This window comes from Caretta caretta, chromosome 18, assembly GCF_965140235.1.
Source record: "Caretta caretta isolate rCarCar2 chromosome 18, rCarCar1.hap1, whole genome shotgun sequence".
NCBI lineage: Eukaryota > Metazoa > Chordata > Testudines > Cheloniidae > Caretta > Caretta caretta.
Window position 1 is genome coordinate 8,274,635 of NC_134223.1, and position 23,528 is coordinate 8,298,162.

The following is a 23,528-nucleotide window of genomic DNA, read 5'->3' on the forward strand; positions in this document are numbered from 1 at the left end:
CCTTGTGGCTCAGTAGCAGCATCTAGCAAGGTCTTTGCGAGCAGGGACCCAACTCGGCAAGGGAAGCAAGATCCTCTTCCAGACAGCAATGTTCTAGGTGTGCAGGGGACTGGGAGACTTGGGGCACTGTTAACTAGCAGTGCTGCTTTTCGCCTTGGGTTCAAATGTGGCACAGGCGAGTTGGGACTGAATGTTCTTACCACCAAGTGTCTGCATCCCCAAAACCACCTCCACAGAGAGGCCACAGCTACTCTCCCTCTATGCCACAAAGAGACATATTGGCAGGGTGATATGTGCAGGAAACTTACATGCTGCTCTGGCTATATCTGTCCTATGGATAGATTAGGAGACTCCAAGCTCCAGGGCTCTAAATACCCATGTTGCCAACCTCAAACATTAAAAAAACCATGAGTCAACATAATCATGAGATTGGCTTTAAATGACAAGATTTAAAAAATAATAAAGATTGGATTCTTATTTGCATTCTGGATTTTGTCCCTTTGGGGATCACATTTCACAGCTTGTCCAAACAGCCACAAGGGCTAGAAACTTTCTCGTTTGGGTTGGTAATGAAAGGTGAGATGCTGGTGCGTTTGTGTGACTGCAGGAGTTACGGCTTCCGGAAAAGCACCAAATAAATAAATAAATTCACAAGAGTCTGGCAACGCTAATACACACGTTTTAAAGAGAATGGGGGAGGCAGGCAATTTCAATGTGCTCTAGAAAACCCTGTCCCCTTCTTGCTTTTTCTTACCCATGGTCCTTATTTCTGTACTCGTAGAGCTTGTGCATCCCTGGCTCACAGCCTCAGTCCTTGTTACCCCCCAGAACTATGTGAAAATTTGGATCTTAAGCAGACCTTTGTGGCAGCTTTAACTCTCTATAACAGGCTGAACCACCACGCGTCCCCACCCTGTGCTCCAATCCCTTCAGACTCAGGGGATGTTTGATCCTAACTTTGTACCTTAAGCCAGTCTCTGGTAAAAGTCTGGCGTCCCAGTTTCCATCTGAATGAGGGCTGGCTTGCAGGCCACCTTTCCCTGATCTGGTGGAGAATGGGGTAAAGAGCACCATCTGCTGTCTGATCCCAGCACTGCGTGCAGCTGGAGTCCTTGACAGTTCCCAAAACTGGGTATCAAACCACTTCCCTGCATTTCGGTTTCCAGGTGTTGAGGACTGAAGTGCAGCACAGCATGGGGAGAAGGGGAGAGACTAGGGACTCAGATGGCAAGAGAGAGACCAACAGACAAGGAACTAGGGAGACGCAGAAAGCACAAGACAGAAAGAGGGACAGACAGAGAGGCCTTCGGTCCCCTAGCAAATCCTCTCCCGTGTTTGTTTTACTCCCAATATTTTCCCCTACCGTGTTTCATTTTCTTTCCATTGTCTGTTTCTCTCCTTTGCCTCTCCTCTCACTCTCTCCCTTCTTCTTCATATTTTTCTCCCCCTGTTGATTCCCACCCCCAGCACGTTCCTTACAAGCAACCTCCTCTCTCTTCCCTTTACTCATTCCCCCCTTCCCGCTACCCCTTCATCACCCATCTCTGCTTTCTCCTCCCCCCTTTTCTCAGTCGCTGCCACCTTTTCCCCATCTTCCCTCCATCACTTCCCCTTCATCATTCTTCTGTCCCTCCTCCAACCCCCTGCTCTGTGCCCTACTGCTTCCCCCTCCCCTCTCACATCAAACCCCTCTAGGGCCCCGCGGGGCTCGCTGAAAGGCTGTCCCAGGGGAGTGCTGCAGGTACCAAGCTGATGGAGGAAATCTGTCCCAGGTCTGTGGCCCACACTCCTCCAAGACTCTCTCCTCTTCCTCCCTAACTTCCAGGGACAGGCCTGGGGAGTCTCTCTGCTATCCCCTCCTCCCACTAGCCTCAGGGCCCTTATCAGCCTGAAACACCAGATCGGCCAGGACAGGACTGGGCATCCCTGCCTGCCTGTGTGCTCCACAGTTGGCTGCTGGAGCTGTTCTCAGCCAAGCAAGGGTTCCCCCTTCTGCTCCCCGTTCTGCTACCACTGTTGGATCCACCAAAGCTATTGAACCTTGTGATGCATGACAGGGCAAGCTTTAGCGCCCTACAGGGTTGCAACAGCTGTATATAGGACGCACAGTTCGTGACCCTGAAAACCTTGCCCCTCTACTTGGAGAAAATGAGATTAAGCCCCCAGGGTTTGGCTGTTAGCAGGAACTGATTAATACAGGTGTGCAGGCCTGGCATATCCCAACCAGCAGAGGGCAGTGCATGTTCATGGACCTGTGTAGACGCAGCTGACCCATGGTAAATGCCCATAGGTCAGTGGTGTGTAAATTTTCCCAGTCTCGCCCCCCCCCTTACCATTCATGGAATTTGTCACCCCCCCCCTCCCACCACCACCATTACTTGCAGCCACAGCCAAAGCTTCCTCAGCAGTGGGCTGCTTCTACCTTGCACCCAGGCTGCACCACTAGGGAAGGGCCAATACCTGCCTCTTCCCGCTTGGGTTTTCAGGGTTGGGGAAGGTGCATGCAATGGTCTCTGGAGGCTGCCGGGAGCAGAAATCAGCTGACCCACAGGCTGGGTGGCCCGCTGAAGTGAGGCAGGGAGTGGAGCTGGTGCTCCCTTCCCGAAACCCACAGCCTGGCATCGCCGCTCGCCCCACGATTTGAAAACCTCTGCCATAGCTGGACTCAAACCAAGCCATTCACTGATTGCATACTGCGAAAGGGGAAAGAAATTGGCTTGACACTCTCTGGCAGGTGTGACTGTGAGGAGACTTCCTCCCCCAGGAGCCTCAGACTGTCACATCCAGCTGGGGGGGCACCCTCTGGGGAAGCAGGAGAGGCAGGTGGAATTCCATTTGGTGCAAGGGCTTAGACATTCAGACGCAGTGTTTAGCTGAGGCAGGGGTCCCTAAACTTTCTTCCCTGAGGCCCACCCGTGCAGCTGCAATAGGTACTGCAGCCCACTCCATCAGGAAGAGCAGTCCTACGGCCTCCTCACCTCAGAAGGGACCAGAGCCAGTGAGAGGGCGAAGGGGCCAGGCAGGTGCCACAGGTCTGCTGAGTGCCTTGAGTTGGTCACCTGGCAGCCCTGCCCCAGTCACCCACCCAGGACCCTGGAGTGCCTCATAGTCACCGCCTGCCTTGGAACGAGGGAAGGGCTCGGGGAGCACCAGTGCAGGGCAGAGGTAGGCGCATGGGCCGAGCCTGGCCGTTACCTATGATGGTCCCAATCAAAGCATTGTCCAGGTGGAAACAGCAGCATCGCTGAGCCCAGGTCCCTGGAGGGGCCCCGGGGCTGGTACTCCAGGGGGCCCGACTAGGGTGACCAGATAGCAAATGTGAAAAATCGGGACAGGGGGTTAGGGGTAATAGGAGCCTATATAAGAAAAAGACCCCAAAATTGGGACATCTGGTCACCCTAGGCCCGGCAGCCACAAATCGTGGGGTGCAGCAGCTCAGAGTGGGAATGGCCGCGAACTTCCCAGCCGCCTCCAGCTGACCTGAGAGGTGCTGCCTCTCAGGACCAGCCCCTTCTCCTGGTCCCCTGCCTGGCGGCTCCACTTCAGCCTCTGCTGCTGACCAGGACACTGGGGTACTCTGGCTCTGGGTGGGGGTCATTGCCGGCTACCACTCCGCCAACGTATACAGTTGCAGGGGCACAGTTTGGTGTGTTTTCGCCATGCTCAATGACACTCCCGTCGTGGGGACATGCTGGAGCAGGCACATCAAGAATATATGCTTGCAGTGGGAATAAACTGGTCCCAGAATGACCTGGGGGGTAGGGAGGGTGGGTGCAAAGGAGGATAACTCTTCCTTTCTGGCACGGGGAGAGCAACCTTTGGTGATGCTGTGACAACGATGGGTGCCATAGAATAAGGTTGTCCCAAAGAGCAGATCCCACTGCCCCTGCCTGTAGGAGGAAGGGAGCAAATTTCTACACCTCACCTCTAGTGGGTCACGTGTTGGGTCGTTACCGATGGTCCAGGATGGATCTGCACAAAGCATGTGGTTACTAATATCCAAGAAACATGTATCTGGTGCCCGGCAGAGCGTAAATATGCCCAGAGAACAGCAGAGTCCCTGCCCCCGAGGACTTATAGCCCAAAGGCCGGGGTGAATGCAATGCAGTGCAAGAGCTTACAGAACTAGTGCAGCTGCACGTGGTCTGAGAGGTTTCCTGGATGATGTGGATCTCCAGGAGACTTCTGAGCAAGCAAAGGCAGGGCTGCAGAGCTCAGGAGGATTCGTATGTGGGGGGTTGGTTTGGGCCCAAGCTAAAGACAACAGTCCCTCTAGGGGGCTAATAACATTGTAGGCAGCTAATCATTTCCTTTAAAACACAGACTGACTTGTTCGACTAGGAAATGATGCTCAGGACTCGTCTAAGGGAATTCAGATGTTGACAGGGAACACCCAGCGGCAGCATGAAAAGATCTGTTACTTGCCTTGCAGCTGGCTTAATGGCAGAAATAGCTAGAGCCCAGAGGGGACAGGTCGGATCACATGCCCCCCCCCCCCCCGATTTCTGGGAAAGGCACCAGCACGTTGCGCTCCCGCTGAGCCCTGCTAGGAGGTGCCAGGAGCAGGGAAGAGAGACTGAGCTGGTGGCCCAGGTCCGGCAGAGGGGTCGCGGAGAAGCCCGATGGGTCCTGGCCCCGCCACGGGTACCGATGCTCGACAGCAGGTGTCCGGAACCAGCTCCGGCCCACAGCAGGGAGGCATGGGCAGCGGGTTTAACAGGCCAGGGAAGGCTAAGCCTCCCGTAACGCTGGCCGTGGCTCCGCCCATGCTCCACCCCGAGGCCCCGCCCTCATGCCCCCTCTACCCTAAGGTGGGCGGGGCTCAGCTCAGGCTGGCAGCTTGGAGCTTGGGCAGGCTGGTGGCTCGAGTTGGCCAGCAGCCCAGCGTGGGGCAGCCGGCGGCCAGGCCCGGGGTGGCTCAGGCCAGTGCTCGGGCCGGCCAGTGGCCTGGGGCGGCTCAGGCCAACTTGGCGGTTGGACCAGTGCTCGGTCCAGGAGTTGGGCCAGCCTGGGGGTCTGGCCAGCCAGGGGTTGGGGCGGCGGGGGCGGGCGGACTGGTGCTCAGGCTGGCTGGCGGGGCTAGGCTGGGCTGGCTGGCGGCCCTGGGCTCAGGGGCCTGTGCTCCTCCGGCCACTGGGGAGGAGGTCTTGGGTCTCCGGTGGGCGAGGGGGCACAGTAGGGCCGGGGCCTGGGGTGGAAGGGGAGGGCCCGGGGGCTGGCCTCCCCAGAGTGGGGTTCATGCACCGCCCATGCAGGGAGGCGGTGGGAGAAGTGGGGAAGCAGCTCTGAGGGACGTGGGGGGCAAGGTGGTACCAGTTTGGAGACACGTCAAGCCTCACTCATTGGGTGTGAGACTCACTCAGTAGCACGCTAGCTCACTCTCGCACACCTTTCTAAGCTTATCTCACTCATTTTGAGAAAATATATAAAGATTGAAACTATTTTTACTCAGGCACTGCAAGATACAACCAAACATCCTGGGCCCCAAGCTTGGGCCTTAGAGCTTGGAAAGCCACATTGCAAGCGTGTGGCCATCAGGGAGACGACCGGTCTGCAGTCTGTAGGCGGGAGAGAGGAGGCTACACGCGGGATTTTTTTGGTGGGTGTGAACACCTGACCGTCAAAAAAATATGAGTTTGCCCAAAAAACAAGCAGGACTTGATCGAAAGTTTGCTGGTTCTGCAAAATACAGTTCAAAATTTAAACCCCACTGGACAAATTCCTGGCCCTTCATTGTCAAGGCAAGGCTTCTTATTTTAAAATGTACGCTCTGTTGCCCGGCGCTGTCCTGTGGTCATCAAGGAGAAAAGGATACAACGTGTCATCTGGGGAGTGAAGTACACGCACAAATAGCAGAGCAATGGCTTTAGAGTCACAAATTCCTTTTGTACCCATGGCAAATCCCCTCACTGATAAAGTAAGTCCAATGTGTTTAATAATTATGATTACTGTTGTTAATTTATTATTATTATTATTATTATTTATTAACCCTTTCAGGGCACTTGGGTTTTCCAGCAGTAATTTGTTTGCTGACTTTTTTTTTTTTTTTGGTAGTACAGTAATTTATTCCTAGTACTTTGTCATAAACTTTGTGTGCAATGTTTTCAGAAAGTTTGGATTGTTTTTATGAATTAATTTGTATTGGGTCCAAGATTTTCTGTTTCTTGTACAGTTTTCAGTGTGTCCCGATGAGGGTTAAATATGAGGCCCTTTATCTAAGGCAACAGGATTATTAAAATACAGTATGTTACCGATACAAAGTTATACAGACACAAACTTGCAATCCTTATATCCCATAAAAAAAATCCACTCACTATTTGTAGCATATTATTAACATCCATGCTTATGAAAATCTGATTATACTGGTTGGATTAAAAACCTGGACTATTGGATATTGCCAAGGATCAAAGATGAGTCCCTTTTTTAAACAATGACCTAACACTCCACCTGGGAAGTGTCATTCTTTGGCCTTGAATCTCACTCTTTTGGGCTGTAAATCTCATTCTTAAGGACAGCCAACCCTTGGCAGGTGCGGCAGGAGAGTGGGGGGCGAGAAAGGGGCCAGAGGTGACGCATGGGGTGGTCGTATGCCCCCCCCCCTTTAAATTGTGCCTTCCCTACTATCATCAACAGTTACACATCACCTCTGCTAGAGCCTGAGAGGTGGGGACACATGCCCAGAACCAAATGCGATGCCTAGACTTCAGGGTTACAGACTCTGTCTTCTGCTGCAGCAACCTCTACACACAAGTCCCTGCTTTAGTGAGCCAGCCAGTGCAGCCATCGTCTGCAGCACACACATGTCACAGGGCTGCCTTAAGTGCAGCAGTTAGGCCAGGCACCTCCAAATGGAGCCTGCTACACAATCCACTTTCACCCACCCAGGTAAAGGGAAAACAAACTTGTTGGTGCTGTAGCCTGGCTGCTTCCTGCTGCCTTGTGGAAGCAGGCCCAGTTGTTGCAAGGTGGGAAAGGGTACAGTATCTTCCTCCCTGTGACTGTTCCTGTGGTGTAGGACAAGCCACGCAGACTGCTCTGTTCAGTGCTTGGGCTTTGGATAAAGATTGCTCTTGTGGGGTGAGAGCCTGCTTCTTCTCCCTTGCAGACTCCTTCTGCCACGAGAAAAAGCCCCAAGAATCCCAACAGGTAGTTTGGGAGAGCAGGATGTCCCAGAAATCATAAGGAGAATCCCAGCAGTCTCCAGCATTGATCACAGTTCGTACATACGTACATAAAATGCTACCTCTGGGTAAACTATTTCCTGAGGCATTCCAATTAGCTAAATCTCCCCTTCCCTGTATCAACACAGGAGTGCAATGCAGAGCCCCCCAATTAACTGAACCTCCCATGCCCACCTCTTGCGCGCACACACACAGTGCAGTGCAGAGATCCCGATTAGCTGATCCCACTCCCCATGACTATACAATGCAGAGAGACCCCAGTTTGATGATCCCCCTCCATGTAATACGGCGAAACCCCAGTTAGCTCAACCCTGATTTTCTGAACTGCATTCCTGTTGCTGATTCTGAGGTGCATTTATTTGATTTACCTAGAGCTTTAGCTATTCCAAGGCAATGAGATAATGGGGGTTTGTCTACTATGTTCGCAGGCACTTCATATGCCACAGTCTCAGGGGCTATCCTGCCCCTTGGACAATATTTCACTGGTATTGACAGTATAACCAGTCAATATTTGTGTGTATATCTGTATAATTACTGCATTGAGACTTGAGCTGGATATCTGCTCCACTAGAGGTATCTATGCATTTTCGTGTTGCCAGTACTCATTATTTTACTGGGAGTCTCATGGTATTTGGCATTTTTCTTGGTGCTGAAGCTCCTGGAGTCATGTGATTATGTGAGAATCTCCACCGTTTAAAGTACATTTAGATTAATAAATTCCAAGGTCAGAAGACACCATTGTGATCATTTGATCTACCTGCTGTATAGCACAAGTCATAGAACTTGCCCACAGTAATTCCTGTTCGAGCTACAGTATATCTTCTAGAAAACCATCCAATTTTAAACTAAAAATTGCCCATGATGGAGAATTCACCACAATCTAGCCTTTGTGGCTGTGGAAAAAAGCTTGAAAACGTGACCCCTAGTGGCACAATAACCAGAGAGCAATTCAGTGACCCCAAGATTTATGATGATTGATGATCTCATGATTTGTAAGCCAATCTCATGATTGTTGTTGCCTGACTCATGCCTTTTGCCTGCTCAGTGTAGGCAATACTGTTCTGAAAGCCAGAAAAACACCATTCCTTCAGAAAAATTAAATGATCTCTAAGTTCATGTCTTCTACAGTGGAATTTGCTCTGTTTTTTCCATCTCTCCCATTTATTGCCCCCATCTTATTGGGTGTGCACTACCCCTGCTTTCTCATTTGCTTTACTTTAGATCTTAAATTTCACTTGCTTGTCTCGGAACCTAACACGAAGGTCCATTCAGTGTGAAGAATGTAGCGTGGCCCTTTGCCGGGAACAGTTCAAAGCGTTTTGACACTTGTTAATACCCCTGCAGCTTCTGTGCATTCAATCTGGGTTGCATTAGCACCATGAGCAATCTGTGGTTGGGGGAGTTGCGGGGGGAGGAATGACTTTGGGATCCATCCAAGAAGCGTCAGACTCAATCTGGGCTCTTATAACTACGTACCTAACATGGTACATCACATGGTTTGATCTGCCAATTATCCTCAGTCAGAACTGCTAACCGAAAGCAGATGGATCTATACGTTATCGTATGGAAAAATCTGCCACTTGCCATTTTTCTGGAGAGTGGGAGAGCCGGGCTGAATGCCCCTTCCTAAAATCACCAGGCGGCAGCAGGTCTTAGACATGCAGGAGTGAGGATGAGCAATTAAGGGTGCAAGGGTGATGGAGAGGGGAGCAGGGACATGTGTAAGTACCGAGGTTGGTGCAGGGCTGGTGGCTGTTGTTGCTTCATACAGGTGTGGCACTGAACCTGAGCTAAGGAGGTGCCCTTAACCTGTTCCCTCTTCATTGTGTGTGTGCTGTATATTGGGATTATGTAAAGCAGCACCGATAGCCCCTGCTGTCCATTCCCTTCCACCCTCCCCTCCCCTGGGATATAAGAATTTCTGTTCCCCCAGCTTGGGCAGAATGTTAGAAGCATCTGAGCAGGCAGGAGAACATCTCAATTGTCTGATCAGAACATTGGAAATTCCTATCCCTCCTCCCTTGCGATCCTCCTCCTCATCGCCCCACCTTCCCCAAACACAGGCAGGAGCATTTAGCCACTTCAAAAAGAGAACTGTTTAAATAGCATTAAGGCCCTGATTGAAAGTCACAAAAGCCATGACATTCAGAGTTAAGGCTAAAAATCCACTTGACACTCTGGCCTTAAGTCACAAAAGGCATGAGTCAAAGGCAGTAACTGAGTGCTCCGAGTTCCCTGGCTTCTGAGCAGGGGGGGTGCTAGTCAGATCTCTAAATGAGATTTAAACGAGCTGATGGCCTGAATTAACAAGGTTCAGAGATGCCGTTTGGATTAGTTTTGGGATGCTGATCCGAACCACTTTGGTCTGGGAACTGGGCTGGAAAGCGTATTCTTTCCCCAGGGGCTGTCCTGAGAGGTGCTAAGACCCAGCAGCTCCAACTCCTGTCAGTCTGCGAGCTCGGAGAGCACAGGGGCATCATGCGGTCCAGAATCCGGGTTGTTTGTGATCTGCGCTAGTCTCTCTTGGAGCCCAAGATTGCAGGGTTGTATGAGGAGAGGCAGTGTGGTTTAGTGGGTAGAACATCAGGCTGCGAATTAGGAGATCTGGGCCACTGGCCTGCTGAGTGACTTTAGGCAAGTCACTTCCCCTCTCAGTGCCTCAGTTTCACCAACTACTTGTCTTGCCTATTTAGATTGTTGGAGAGGGGATTGTCACTTACTATGACTGTACAGCACCTAACACAATGGCACTCCAATCTCAGATAGGAGTTTTAAATGCCATCATAACCCTAAATCTGGGACATTAGCCCCTCAGCGAAATCGCAACATTATCAGAACAAATTAAGTCAGTTTTTAAAATCTTTATTATAGTAGAGGAACAAACAGAAAAATGTAACAGCATCAGATTTGTGCACCTGGAATAAGGATGTCCAGTAAGCTCCAGCCATGTTTGTTGGTTTGAATTAGCTGCTAGTCCTATGCTTTGCCAGGCTGCTTTCAAAAGATTTTTATGGCAGCTCCAAGCTAATAGTATCCTGTCTAATTGCATAGGGTCACATAGCAATGCACTTGGGCCTTATCAACTAGAAGAAACTAACTCAAAATATGGACACGGCTATCCAGCTTTGATTGTTTAAGGCAAAATTTTCAGTAATGGCTACTGAGTTTCAGTGCTCAGTTCAGCACCCTTTGGGGGCCCGGTTTATTTTAGGGATGCTGACCACCCACAGGCCTCTAATTGGGGCATCCAGAATTTCTAGCCACTTCTGGAAATGCTGGGCCTTAATGTCTTGTCCTAGGGTGAACTTCATGACAACTTTATTGTTGGGAAGGGCCACTTCATCCAAAGCAAAACTCTTTGTGGAAATGTATTGCTTTGGATGAAAGTTTCATTGGGAAGGTTTCTCTGGTCCAGGATGGAATTTAGGTCCTACATTCCAGGAAGCGGGGCAGGAACGAAGGGAGGCATGATGACCAGGCTATAGTGTCAGTCTCTTTGTATCTGGCCCAATGGATATTTAATTATTTATACAAAATGGAACAGCTACAACAGGCGAGACTGGGAGACTTGACATCATAGCCTGGTGATGAGGGCATTCAGCTGGGATATGGGAATGAGGCTCTGATTCAGAGCAGGGACTCACACCTTGAACCCAGATTCCAAGTGAGTGCCCTCACCACTGGGCTGTTGGCTTGTCTGGAGTGAGTTGCTTACTCTCTTTTTGCAGAAGACTTTGACCGATTTAGTTCTTGTTCTGATGCAGAACAAAAACAAATGTCAAAACCTTGAGTTGTTTCGTGAAATAGGACTCTTGTTTTCCAGCCCACCCTAGTTGTTGTACATGTTGCCTTGTTTGAGGGGGTAGGAGGGAAATTTGCAAGATTCATACAGTTGTACAATCTACAAAGCATTGATGCACTTCTTGAGGCGATAAAGACTCGCCTCCAACACAGACACGTTGGAACTGGGGCTTCTTTCGCTATGGGGACTGTCTCCATACAAAGACAAGGTACCTGGTTAGTCCTGTCTCATGGTGTAGCTCTGGATGGCAGTTTGGACGTAAGCAGCTGTGTTGCGTTCTGGATGGAAAAATATCAGATAACACTTGGGGCCAAAGTAACGCATGGAGATCCCAAGCAAATTGATTACCATGCACATAGCATCACAGAGGATCACCAGCACCCCTCTGTACCTAGACACGACCAGGAAAATGGCAATCCTGGAAATGGAATAGCAGGTCATACACAGCGTGATGTACTTGGCTTCGTTGTAGTTCTTGGGAAGCTCCTTGTCCATGTAGAAAAAACAGAAGCACAGAATAGAGAGAAACATATCTAGGCTGCTGTTCATCAGCAAGGCCAACTTGTAGCTCTTGTTGCATTGCAGTGCTACTGTAGGGGGGTCGTCCTCCTGAGCTAACAGAACTGGAGCAGGAGGGTGGATGATAAAGTTGGTCACAGTGATGGTGACTTTCAGAGCTATAATTACGGTTATAAAAATGTACTGGCCATTGTACTTCATCCAGTAGCTGTAGGCTTTGGGCAGCCAGGCAGCCATCTTGAAAATGCTGACGATCTGGAAAGACCTGACGGTGAGGCAGGAGATGCACACGGTGAAGCAGAGGCTGAACGCTGTTTGCCGGCACACGCACGTGAACTCTGTCGGGATCCCTACATACATGGGGACGTTGACGAAACTGATGATCAGAGATGCCAGCATGAGGAAGCACATCCTGCCTCCTGCGGACTTCACCACGGGGGTGTGCGAATGAATGGCAAAAGTGACAGATATGACTATAGTGGCTATGAGGCCCAGCACCGAGAATAGCAGCAACACCACTGTAGTGCCTTCTTGCCATTGCAGGTATTTCACAAGCCTTGGGTAGCACTCTTGACTTCTGGCACTGGACCACTGGTCAGCTGGACAAGGCTGGCAGTTGTACAGGTCTGCAAAACAAAATATGGTGTTTCTGAAAGACCCTAGTAAGGGCTGTCTTGTCTGTAAATAGTCAATGTGTCTAATAAGAGCAGAACTGATGGGAGCGATGGTAAAGGTTTTGCACCCATACTGGCTCAGGCTACTGTCTTGTCAGCTCTCACTAGCTAAGCAGGGTCAGACCTGGTCAGTTCTGGATTGGGAGACCTCATGGGAAACCCAAAGTAGTGGTGATTCTACAGTAACGAAAACTCTTCTTTCTGATTAATATGTGAACCAGTGCCGTAAGCTTGGTCTTAGGGGTACACTTTGATGTTGGAGGTGAAGTGATTCAAAGGAGAGGTAAAGCCACTTACCGTCCTTAGTGATCCTGTGGGTTTGTTTTGGTTTGTTTTTCTTTGCAAGTGCAGGGATTTTAACCCTAGTGTCTTGGCTAAATTCCAATCTGGGTAGTTGCATTCTACATCCCCAAATTCCCCCTAAACTTGAAGTTGGAGCCAGTGTTCCTTTTCCTTTCCTGCTGGAGTAGTTTTGTTGTGCACTGTTACCCTCGAGGTGACTGCACTTCAACGGTGGCCAAATTTCCTCAGAGTACATAGTTTGTCAAGCTTCTTGGAATCCTTCAGGATAGACGGTGCTATGCAAATTTAAGATATAAATAACACCTAAGGTCTTCTATTTGAGGATTTCACAAAACATTGCAAACATTAATTTAAGCTTCCCAGCTCCCCGATAAGGTAGGGCGGTATGAAATCCATTTTACAGATGTGGGAACTGAGCCACAGTGAGGCCATGTAACTTGCCTACAGTCAAATGGTGAATCACTGTTAGAAGTGACAATGGAAGTCAGGTCTTCTGACTCTTCATCCCCTTTTCTAACTACACCTCTACCGCCATGCCAGCTCCCGCTCCCTATACCACACACAGAGAATCTGAATCAGTGAGAGAAAGCGTGGCCTTGAGGGGATTATTATTACAATAGTGGAGATCACAGCCAAGACTGGGGCTCCATTGTGCCAGCTGGTGTAAAAACATGTAGCGAGAGGCAGTGCTTGCCCAAAAGAGTTTACAATCCCGATGAAGAAGACAAAGGAAGGATTTATTACCCCCATATTATAGATATGGGACTGATGCCCAGAGAGGAAATTGGTGAGCCCTTCAGCTGTCGTATTTGCTAGCAATAAAGTGCCTCACTTTATCAAAGAGCCAAGACTCTGTGTTTTGTTTGGCTAATACAGACGTCTAGGGAAGGCTACCCTCCTAACCCTAGACGGGAGGGGAACCCTTTTTCCCTAACAGGACTAAGTGACTTGCCCAAGGTCACATCGGAAATGTGGCAAGGCCAGGACCTGAAACCAACTCTTCGGGTAAGAGATTCATTCCTTTCATAGATTCTAGGACCAGATGGGACCATTAGATAATCTAGTCTGACCTCCTGCATAGCACAGATCAGAGAGTCTCACTCAGCTACCCCTATCTAGAGCCCATTAACTTAACTATAGACCTTCTGCTGGGAACAAGCACTGTTGGACTGATATGAAAACAAAGTGCGTTTAGGCTTGTACGCTGCATTTTCCTTACCATTGTGGTTGAAGAAAGTCCCTGCTTCACAGTCGATACACTCAAAACAGCAGCTGCTAACACTTGTGGGCTTTCTCCGCTGCCCAGGCTCGCATTGCTGGGAACAGACTGAAATGGGGACCTGGGTAAAAGGGAACTGGAGGAAAACAATGACAATCTCATAGTAACTTCCAGGTGAGCCAGAAGAACTTGTAAATGCTCCATAATAGTTGCTATCCAATTCCAGTTCAGCCACAGCATAGACAGGAAAGGGGATACACAGCTAGGATAAAGCCAACCAGGCAATATGCTTTACCTTTAAATAGGGAACAGTGTTTAGACTGTGCCCCTCTTGGGATTCAGCCATCAGTTATACATACCTGCAATAACTTTACCAGCAAGTTTACCATGTTCCAATGGCAAAGAGCCAGGGATGGAGTTCTTGGGATGGTCATAAGCAAAACATTCCTGGGATCAATCTAGCTACTGCATCACCTTTAAATAGAGAAGAGGGATGGGCATAGCCACAAAGGCAACACTCATCCGGGAATTACCTAACCAGCCACCGGATGTCGCTGTTGTACCAGACAAACAGCTGAAGGAACATTCTTCTGGCAGGAGGCAATTTAAAATTTTAAAGCAAAGGGTGAGACTTTCAAGCCTTGTTTGTTTATGTACAAGTCTGGCACACGCAGCCCATTCTGACCGCTTTTCTTGTCGCCTGTCTTTTTGTTGCCCAAGTGATAGGATTTATATGCTCGAGTCCCATTTGTGTGTGTAACTATGGCACAATAATCCCTAGCTCCTATATAGCTCTTTACATTCGAAGAGTTCAAAGCACTTGACAAAGGAGGTCAGTATCATTCTCTCTGTTTTACAGATGGGGAAACTGAGGCACAAAGAGGGGCAGTGACTTGGCTGAGATCACCCAGCATGCCAATGGCGAATAGAAGCCAGGTCTAGCTCTGTACTCTATTGACTAAGCCCTACTGCCTTGGGTTTTGCTCAGGTAGTTCCATGACGTTCCCACATGTGTGATAATGGGTGGAGGGAACTTGCCGTGTTGTTTGGGGTGTGCCAGGAGATGTTCTGGGTGATGAACAGCAGCTTCTGGTTCTTCGTGCTATAGGAGGTGATTTTCTGAAAAGGGTTGCTTGGTTGGTCCCACTTCCACTGGATGATCTCGAAGCTGTTCGGAGTGTTGCCTTTCTCTCTGAAATTGATCCTCTTCTCAAGCAGAGAGAAGTCCACGCGCTTCACCTCTGGCACTAGCTGCAAATGGAGAAGGATGAGATGATCAATGCACACGTACTGCTAGGCATTGAAGTTACAGATTGGTGTCACTTCCTGAAAGTCTGGTTCTGCTCTGAAAAGAGATGCTGCCTAAAGAGCAGCCGTCGGTTTTTTACTTGGTGATTCCAGGTCAAATGCTCTCAGTCAGCAGAAATTTTCTTCTAAGAACCAGCATGGCAAACTCACCCTTGGATCAGAAAGTGAAACTGGGCTCTTCTGGCTCACATATCCCCAAAGATTCTGCAACTGGGACTCGATCAACCAGGCTGATGCATGAGTCAGAAGAGAAGCCAGCTCGCTCCCCTGGAATTATGTTGGCTTTGCAAAAGATCTAAAAACCCTGCCACCCATGTTCATGCTGAGCAGTATCTTGCATCCGATTGATCACAAAGGGACTGCTGGTTGAGTAAGGGGAGAGAGTGGCGGATTCTGCCATCCTCGTTCTGGTCTGTGGGAAGTGGATCTGACTCTCTGAAGACCATGGAGCAGGTCTGTTGAGCAAGATGTTGCCGTTTTGACACCCACTTTTCAGAACAGAACTGCGCTCCAAAAGGTGCGGGAGGAAATGGTTGTGGTAAATGAAGTAGTGGTGCTCTTCATCTGAGTCGGTGCTGACCCGTGCCACACACACCCAATGCGGTGTTTGTGTGAGATGGGCACTGTTCTCATAGAGATGCCGTCTTTTGGATAGGGGCCAAAATTAGACTAGGGTAAGGGCGTGTACACCTGCATAGAGGTGGACTCTATGCTGCTGTGTCTCTGCCCTACCGTGAGTCTGGGACTCGGTACCTGCTGTCATTTTGCAAAAGGTCATTTGACCAATTGAGCTGGGTGCAGGCATGATCTACCTGTCCCTGCTAAGTGCTTCTGGGACAGCCACGTGGAACGGTGGGCAAGCTATTCTGCAACATGGACAGTTGTCTGCTAGGAACTGGGTTGGGGTCATGTGACCCATCTGATGCAGACCACCAAGCAGCCATCAGAGACTAGAACCTTTCTGTTCCTAGCCATATGGGCTGGAGGCAAAAGACTCTACAGCACTTTCCCGATGCCCCAAGCATCTTGTCCCGTGCCCTTAAAACGTGGCTTGGATTTCTCAGTGCAAGCATGTGGCCAGCCTGCCAGGGGTAAACCATCCGCTTGTGGCATCCTGTGGTATTGCAGCCCAGCAGCCTGTGCAAAGCGTGAGCCACGATGTAGACAGAAGAGTAGACGTTGAAGTCTGTGCGCTCCCCTTGGGCCCTCATAGTGTGGTCTGCGTCTCGGGCAGATCTGAGGCACTAGTCACACGCTTGGTTGCACGTAGTTTGGTCGCTCGCCTGCCCATTGGCTCCTTCTGCCAGGCTGACCCTGAAGTCATCAAAACCAGGAATGGAGAATTCTTTTGCTGCCCACCCTCCAGAGGTCAGTGATGTTGTACAGGGTCAGCTCAATGGCCCAGGCTTCGGCGGCAATCCACACCAAATCCGTGACATTCTGGCGGACAGCTTCTTGGAAGAAGAACGGTAGCATCAGCTCCAAAGACAGGATGATGACCACCTTGGCCGTACTGTAGTTGACCTTGCTGACAATGGTCTTGGTCTTTCCCTGCAACTCTAGTGAGAGCAGTTGGCTGCTGCGGGGCACCGGGATGACGTCCTGCAATGCCACACAGATCCCGGTAGCCCTGGCTCACAGGAGCTTCAGGTTCTGCCGCCCGTAATCATCGTCGCTGTACAGAATGTTGATCCAGTTCCACTGGAATTCCTTCAGCAGGAGCAGCATGGCCACAATCTGCTGCTCCATGCTGGAAATGGCGCGGAAGGCAGTGGGGAAGCGTTCGCGGTCGTTCAGCTCATTAGTGGTGGCCCTGTAGGAGATCTAGGGGCAGGAAGGAACAAGGAAGGGACAAAGTGAATATTCAGACATGACTTACACCCTGTACAACAGCGTTGGCGTCTTGATTTAGGGATTGGCTTTCTCTGGATTGCGGACTTAATGCTGTCATAATGCACAAATTAGGGGCTGGTCTAACTACAGAACTGGTGCGTGTCCGAGTTCCAGAAAGCCAGGAGATGCCCAAGTGAGAAGTCCAGCAGTAGCCGCACTCTGCACATCTGGTGTGATTTAGGTATAAAGTGACCAGATTATCCCAATGAAAATATGGGATGCCTGTTGCTTGCCACCCAATGGGGAGCATGTCAACAAGGAGGTTTGAGTATGCTGAAGCTATAGGGGGCTGACTCACTTCAAACCAAAGCGCAGGGGATATGTTCATGCAGTCAGGTATGTTAGTGAGGCAAGCCCTGGAAGGTTTGTCCAGCCCTAATATGGGCACCGACGTACCTGTGGAATGAGGAAAAGACTCAATACATGGGCCACAAGAACAGCTGCTTGTGAGGAGTCTGGGCCAATCACAGCCAGCACCCGGGGCTGGTAGTGTGTGTAGTTATTCTGCAGTTGCACCACAGAGTGCTCGTTGGCGAGGAAATACAAGATGGGGAGGATGGAGTTGGTGAAATAACAGACGTCGACCATTTCGTAGCCTAGGGAGACACCAGGCAGCAGGGTACTGGAATTGTTAATCTGCTCCACTGCGAACCTCATGGCCCGGAGGTAGCTGTAGCCTGCTGTCTTCAGCGTGTACCTAGGAGGAGTGTAAAACGATGAGTGATGGGTGCAGGAACCCGTCCAGTGAGAGAACATGTCTTGCTTTGGGCTTATGCAGTGAGTCTCAAAGAGGACTCTCCTCCCTTAGTGTTGCATAGCACTGCAGTCTTAGGACCCTGGGCCCAACTCTGTAAGGTGCTGTGCACTAATAACGCCCACTAGCTCAGGATTGGGCCCCAAATTCTACGCTGAATATAGCGCTCCTATAGGAGTCAATTGGAGCCAGGTGCATAATGGGCCATCATTATGGGAAGCAGCGTGGTCTGTTGGACAGAGCACAGGAGTGAGACTCAAGGGACCGGGATTCTTTTCCAAGCTCTGCCACCGGCCTGCTGGGTGACCTTGGCCAAGTCAGTTCCCCTCTCTGTGCCTCAGTTTCCAATTTGTAACACGGGGATAACGATAATTACATCCCTTTGTAAAGCTCTGTGGGACCTACTGATGAAAAGTTGTATATAAGAGTTAGGGTTTGTTATGATCAGGGTTTGAACCCCATCCCCTCAGCACAGGCCTCTACCAGTTGAACTAGAAGAGTAACTTCCTTAGTTAGTGTAGTAGGCTGTTATCCTCTAGTGGTCCAGCCACCAGTGGGGAGATGTGACACACATTCTGCTAGTTTCTTATGCTTGCTACTAAAGGCAGGATTATAATAGTGTTTTCCTCCACCAGCTGGGCCAAGATTATCTTCTGGAAGCGAGGACTTCTGGTTTCTAGAGTGAGCCCTGCTGCTGACTTTGCAAATGTGTGACTTTGAGCACTTAACCTGTCTGGACTCCATCCCACCCCCTGCCTCTCATCCCAAAATGGGTGTCTTTGGAGGATCATGAAGCTTAATTCGTGCTTGGGAAGGGCTTTGAGATCTCTGGATGAAAGCACTATGCAATGTGAGTGAAATTCAGCCCTGAACAGGGCCTATGTACCACTTAAGCTGGCTGGCTGCAAAGGAGGGTACATGCTGCCCCCATCCAAGAAGTGGAACAGCTTGTGTGCTCCTGCTGCATCTTGCAGAGCTCTGGGGAAACATGGTAAATGCCCTCCTGAGGCCGAGCGGCTCCCCACTGCCTCCATCATGGACCTGTGACTTAACAGCACGGTCTGGCCTGATGTCCTGCCCTTCGTCAGGCAAAACGCCTTTTGAAGTCAGTTTGGTGGTGGGGCGGGCTCCCATTTTGGCCTGATGTGCCAGGGTAAAAGCTGGGAGGTGAGACGAGAAATTGCACAGGCCTGAGCAAAGACCTTAGGATGTGTCCCTTAGGAGTTCAGCTGTGTTGTGTGTCCTGGGGGCAAAAGTCTAGCTGAACACCTTCAGGAGTATCTGATTCAGGAATGCTGGCCATCAGCAGCGGGCAAGGTGCACCCCTGAGTAGGCTGCATGCTAAGGGTATGTCTGCGCTTGCCATCGGAGGTATGATTACAGCATCAGTAGGGCATACCTGAGCTAGATTTGATGTAGTTAGAGTAACCCACACATCTCCTGGGTGTGGTGCTCCGTCCCCTCTAGTGGCATTGAGACCACTTAGAGATTAATGAGCCTGAGCTAAGAGCCACGTGTCTTTTAGCTCATGCAGTAGAGGCTCATTAATCTCTAAGTGGTCTCCGTGCCACTGGAGGGGACAGAGCGCCACACCCGGGAGGTGTGTGGGTTACACTAGAGTGATCTCCGAGCTGAACTAGCCAGCTGAATAAGTGCCCAGGGTCCTGGGCAAACTTCTACAGCCACCGCTGAAACCCATGCTGCTGCAGCTTCACTGCTATGCCTAAAAACCTTTTGAGGATCTAGGCCTAAGTGACTTACCTATGATCACACAGGGAATCTGTGGCAGAGCAGAAAATTGAACATTGGTCTCCTGACTTCCCATGAACCAGCCTTCTGCCTCTGTTCATTGTGCTGGGTACTGGGTGTATACATAGTAAGCAAGAGACCCTGCCCTGAAGAACTCACAATTTAAATAGACAAGGCAGACCATAACTGGGATTCGAAGCAGAGGCAGAGAGAGACAAAGTGACATACCCAAGGTCACACAGCAGATCAGGGACACAGCCAGGCTTGGTTTTCTGGCTCCCAATCCAATAGCCTATCCACTGGCCCCTGATGAGCAGTCCTCATTAGCAGTCCCATTAGCCTGAATGGGTCTGCTTGGATGAGCAAGAGCCATTTGTTTAAGGAGTGGGATGGAAAAGGGCTTGCACAGCTCGGCAGCGATCCTCATGGTCAGATAAATAGACGAGCCAAGCATCACGAGAGATCCATTTCAGCTATTAAACAGCTGATCAGTTTTGTGTCATTTGAAGCATCTGCTGTGACACAAGATAGTTGAATAGAGATTGAGGGCCAGCACTTTCCAACATGGGTGGTTAATTTTGAGCACCTAGTGACCTCCTTATCTGATGGGCTGAGTACCCCAGCTCTCATTAAAGCCTGTGGGAGTTCACCACTTCTGACAAGGGGGCAGCTAGTTTAGGTGCCTATAGTCCAGCACCTAGGCGTGAAAGTTTTGGCTTAAATGGTTTGTCCCAGGTCACACGCAGGAAGTCTGTGGCAGAGTGAGGAACAGAACCCAGGTATATGAGTCCCAGCCAGGTGCCTCAGCCACAAAAGTCCTTGCTTCCTTCCCCTTCACCAGGAACAAGCCAATGCTGGCTGCAGTGTGGCCCCAAACTATTTCATCACCCTCCCCAGCCCCAGCGATGCCTGTTTCCTACTTACGCTTGACACGTGGGTACCGTCGAATGGCTGAGATGGGGGTTGCTCATAGTTTCAGCATGCAGCGAGAAAAGCCCCCCGAGGAGGTAATCGCCAGCCAGATGGAAATCAGAATACTGTCTCTCTGAGCCGGCCATGGTCAGCAAAACACTAACCCACATAGCTAACACCCCTGTGCTCCTCATGCTTCTATGGTGCCTTCATAAGCAGCTGCTGGTGAGCACCCAGAGTAAGTTTCTTGCCCAGGCTCTGCCAGTTCCTGGGTCTGGTGCTTGTTTTCGCACATTTCTGCTGACTTATTTACATACATTTCAAGGGGCCAGCCTGAAAGGATTTGTGTGTGTTTACATTTTTCATGGACTATTGCATTGCCATGGGCAGTTAAAGCCAGCAGGGCTGTGCATCAGATGGGACACTCCTTGCTTGGAAGAAGAAATGCCTTTTAGAAGGCAGTGGTTGTAATGCTGATGTTTGTTAAGGGACTGCTCCTGCCTGTGCATTTGCCAGTGCGCCGCAGAAATCCATCAGGCCCTCATCAAGTGCGAGGCAGCATGGCCTAATTGATAGGGTTACTTGCCTGGAGATCTGGGTTCTGATCTTCATTTAGCCACTGGCCTGTCTCTTCGCTTCCCTGTACATCTGTACAGGTTGAGACTTGAAAGTCGGAAGATGGTGGCGTGTGTTGTCATTTTCCCTGTCCCTCTGTAATCAGTTTCCTCTGTTTTCAAGGGGAAAATATATAAAATTTAGAATAGGAAAACATGGTTACAAAGCCCCAACAATTAACAGGGAGACTCAGGAGCAGGCATGGGATCCGAAAATGACATTTGTTTATTTAGGGTCTACATTTTCGGTACTGACTAATGATTTTTGGGTGTCTTAAAGTCTGCGCACCACAATCAGAAGTACTGTTTAAAGAGGCCTGATTTTCAAAAAGTGCTGACCTCTAGCCTCTTTAAAATCTTAAAGGTGGCTACAATAAGTGGCTGACCACCTGTGTTTAGCACCAGTGAAGTTTTCGGGACACCAAAGAGATTTTAAAGGGACACTGTCAGGTTTAAATTCGCTGCCTGTGTTAATAAGAGCAACTTAGGCAATTATCATGGAATTTTTAAAAAAAATCTAATGGCCTTTCCACCTCCAAAGCTGTTTGCTTGTTCTCTCTGCAATTTTCCCAGCTTGGGCAATGAAAATAAACCAGTCCGTTTGGGTAAAAAATTTTAAAAGTAAATTGTCGAAATGTAGTTTCATCCCATTTTTCCCCCAAAAAAATCTTGAAATGTTTTGCAGGACAAACTACCTGTTTCCTGATCCAGGTGACTTCTGGGTGCTGTTGTAATATAACTAATCAGTAGAAGTCCTCACTCCAGACCCCAGTGTAAGGGGACTGTTGGTCCATTACTAAAATTTAGTGGGCAGGAGGAGGTTGGTTGGCTAGCTGTCGGTACCAAAAGAAAGGGACAGGGTCGATGGGGAATCAGGACCCTGAGACTGGCAGTCCCCAGGGGCAATGGAGAGAGGCCAACGCTCCAGGTCAGCCTGATTGACAGAGCAGGCAGGCTAATGAGAGTCAGGAGGCCTCCGTGTGTGAGCTGGAACTGTCCGGCCAGGGCCAAGCTAAGGAGAGAGCAGGAGGCTGAGCTGAGCTGGGGAGCGCGCGCCAGCCAGAGCCAGAGAAAACCAGATAAGCAGATTGAACCAGGGAGAGCTGCAGCAAGAGCCAGGGAAGTAGCCCAGGGAGTAGGTCAGTGCTGGGAGCAGAGCTGCAGCAACCAGAGCCAGAGAGGCCAGAAAAGCAGCCCCGGGAGCAGGAGGCAGAGCAGCAGCAGCACTGAGGCAGAGTGGGGCTGGAGCAGCCAGGGAGAGCAAGGGGTAGGGTGACCAGATGTCCCGATTTTATCGGGACAGTCCCAATATTCAGGGCTTATGTAGGCGCCTATTACCCCCCACCTCCTGCCCCGATTTTTCACACTTGCTATCTGGTCACTCTAGCAAGGGGGGACCCTGGGCAGTGGACCCAGTGCAGGGAGATGATCTTGCAGGCCAGACTTGGGTGGGTGGCTGGTGTCTGACACTGGGAAGAAGACCCTGCCACCTAGAACAGGGGAGGGCAAACTCCGGCCCGGAGGATTGCCAGCCCCGTGGCGCAGTGGGGCTAAGGCAGGCTCCTTGCCTGCCCTGGCCCTGCACCACTCCCGGAAGCAGCTGGCACCACGTCCCTGGAGGATGGGGAGGTGGAGGGCTCCGTGCGCTGTCCTTGCCTGCAGGCACCGTCCCCCACAGGCCCCACTGGCCGGGAATGGGGAACCATTGGCTAGGAATGGGGAACCACGGCCAATGGAAGCTTCAGGGGTGGTACCCGCAGGTGAGGGCAGCGCGCAGCGGAGCCACCTGCCCCACCCCACCCCCAGGAGCCACTGCTGGACATGCTGGCCACTTCCGGGAATGACGCAGGGTCAGGGCAGGCAGGGAACCTGCCTTAGCCCCTCTGCCACCCCGGAGCAGCTCCAGGTAAGCGACGCCGGGCTGGAGCCCGCACCCCAAGCCCTTCCTGCACCCCACACCCTAACCCCCTTCCCTAAGCCCCCTGCCGCACCCCAACCCCCTGCCCTGAGCCCCATTCTGCATACCCCACACTCCCTCCCACACCCCAACCTGCCCCAGCCCTACATTCATGGCCCTGCATACAATTTCCCCTCCCAGATGTGGCCCTCAGGACAAAAATTTGCCCACCCTGACCTAGAATCTGAAGGCATATGTCTGAGCAAGTGTCCGACCTGCAGCATTCTTGCAGCCAGGGCCTGAGAAGGCCTGGGACATGTGAGGGACAGACTGAACTTCCCTTATGTTCCAGAGATGGCTGGTTATGATGTCCCCATGCCACAGAGCGAGGTGACGAGTTTTCCTTTAACCTTTTCCTTTTTTTTGCCTTTTTTTTTTTAATTAGTTGCTGTTTAATACATTGTATTTGCTTTGAACTGTATGCAATGATCAGTGGGTTAGGAAAGTGTCCAGAGCAGAGAGAGCACCCTGGAGTGGGGGACACCCTAGCCCCTATCCTAAGTGACCATGACAAGGTTGGGAGTCGAGCCTCCAGGAATCCTGGGCCTAGCCTTGTCAGGATTACAAGGTCTCTGCCACCCACCTAGGAGAGTGGAAGGGGAGGGGAGGGTCCTTGTGGTCAGGCAGGTCTCTGGGTAAAGGA

At 50.5% G+C, this 23,528-nt stretch overlaps 1 protein-coding gene across 1 annotated transcript; it reads right to left on the bottom strand.

Moving 5' to 3' along the window:
* Nucleotides 1–10,066: 10,066 nt before the first annotated feature.
* Nucleotides 10,067–20,460, bottom strand: TAS1R2 (taste 1 receptor member 2). Its single transcript, XM_048825299.2, is given in 7 exon segments — nucleotides 10,067–12,128; nucleotides 13,699–13,819; nucleotides 14,737–14,949; nucleotides 16,089–16,356; nucleotides 16,358–16,830; nucleotides 17,296–17,596; nucleotides 20,327–20,460. Coding segments are annotated over 7 exon segments (2,439 nt in total). The 3' UTR covers nucleotides 10,067–11,199.
* Between the last annotated feature and the right edge of the window lie 3,068 nt (nucleotides 20,461–23,528).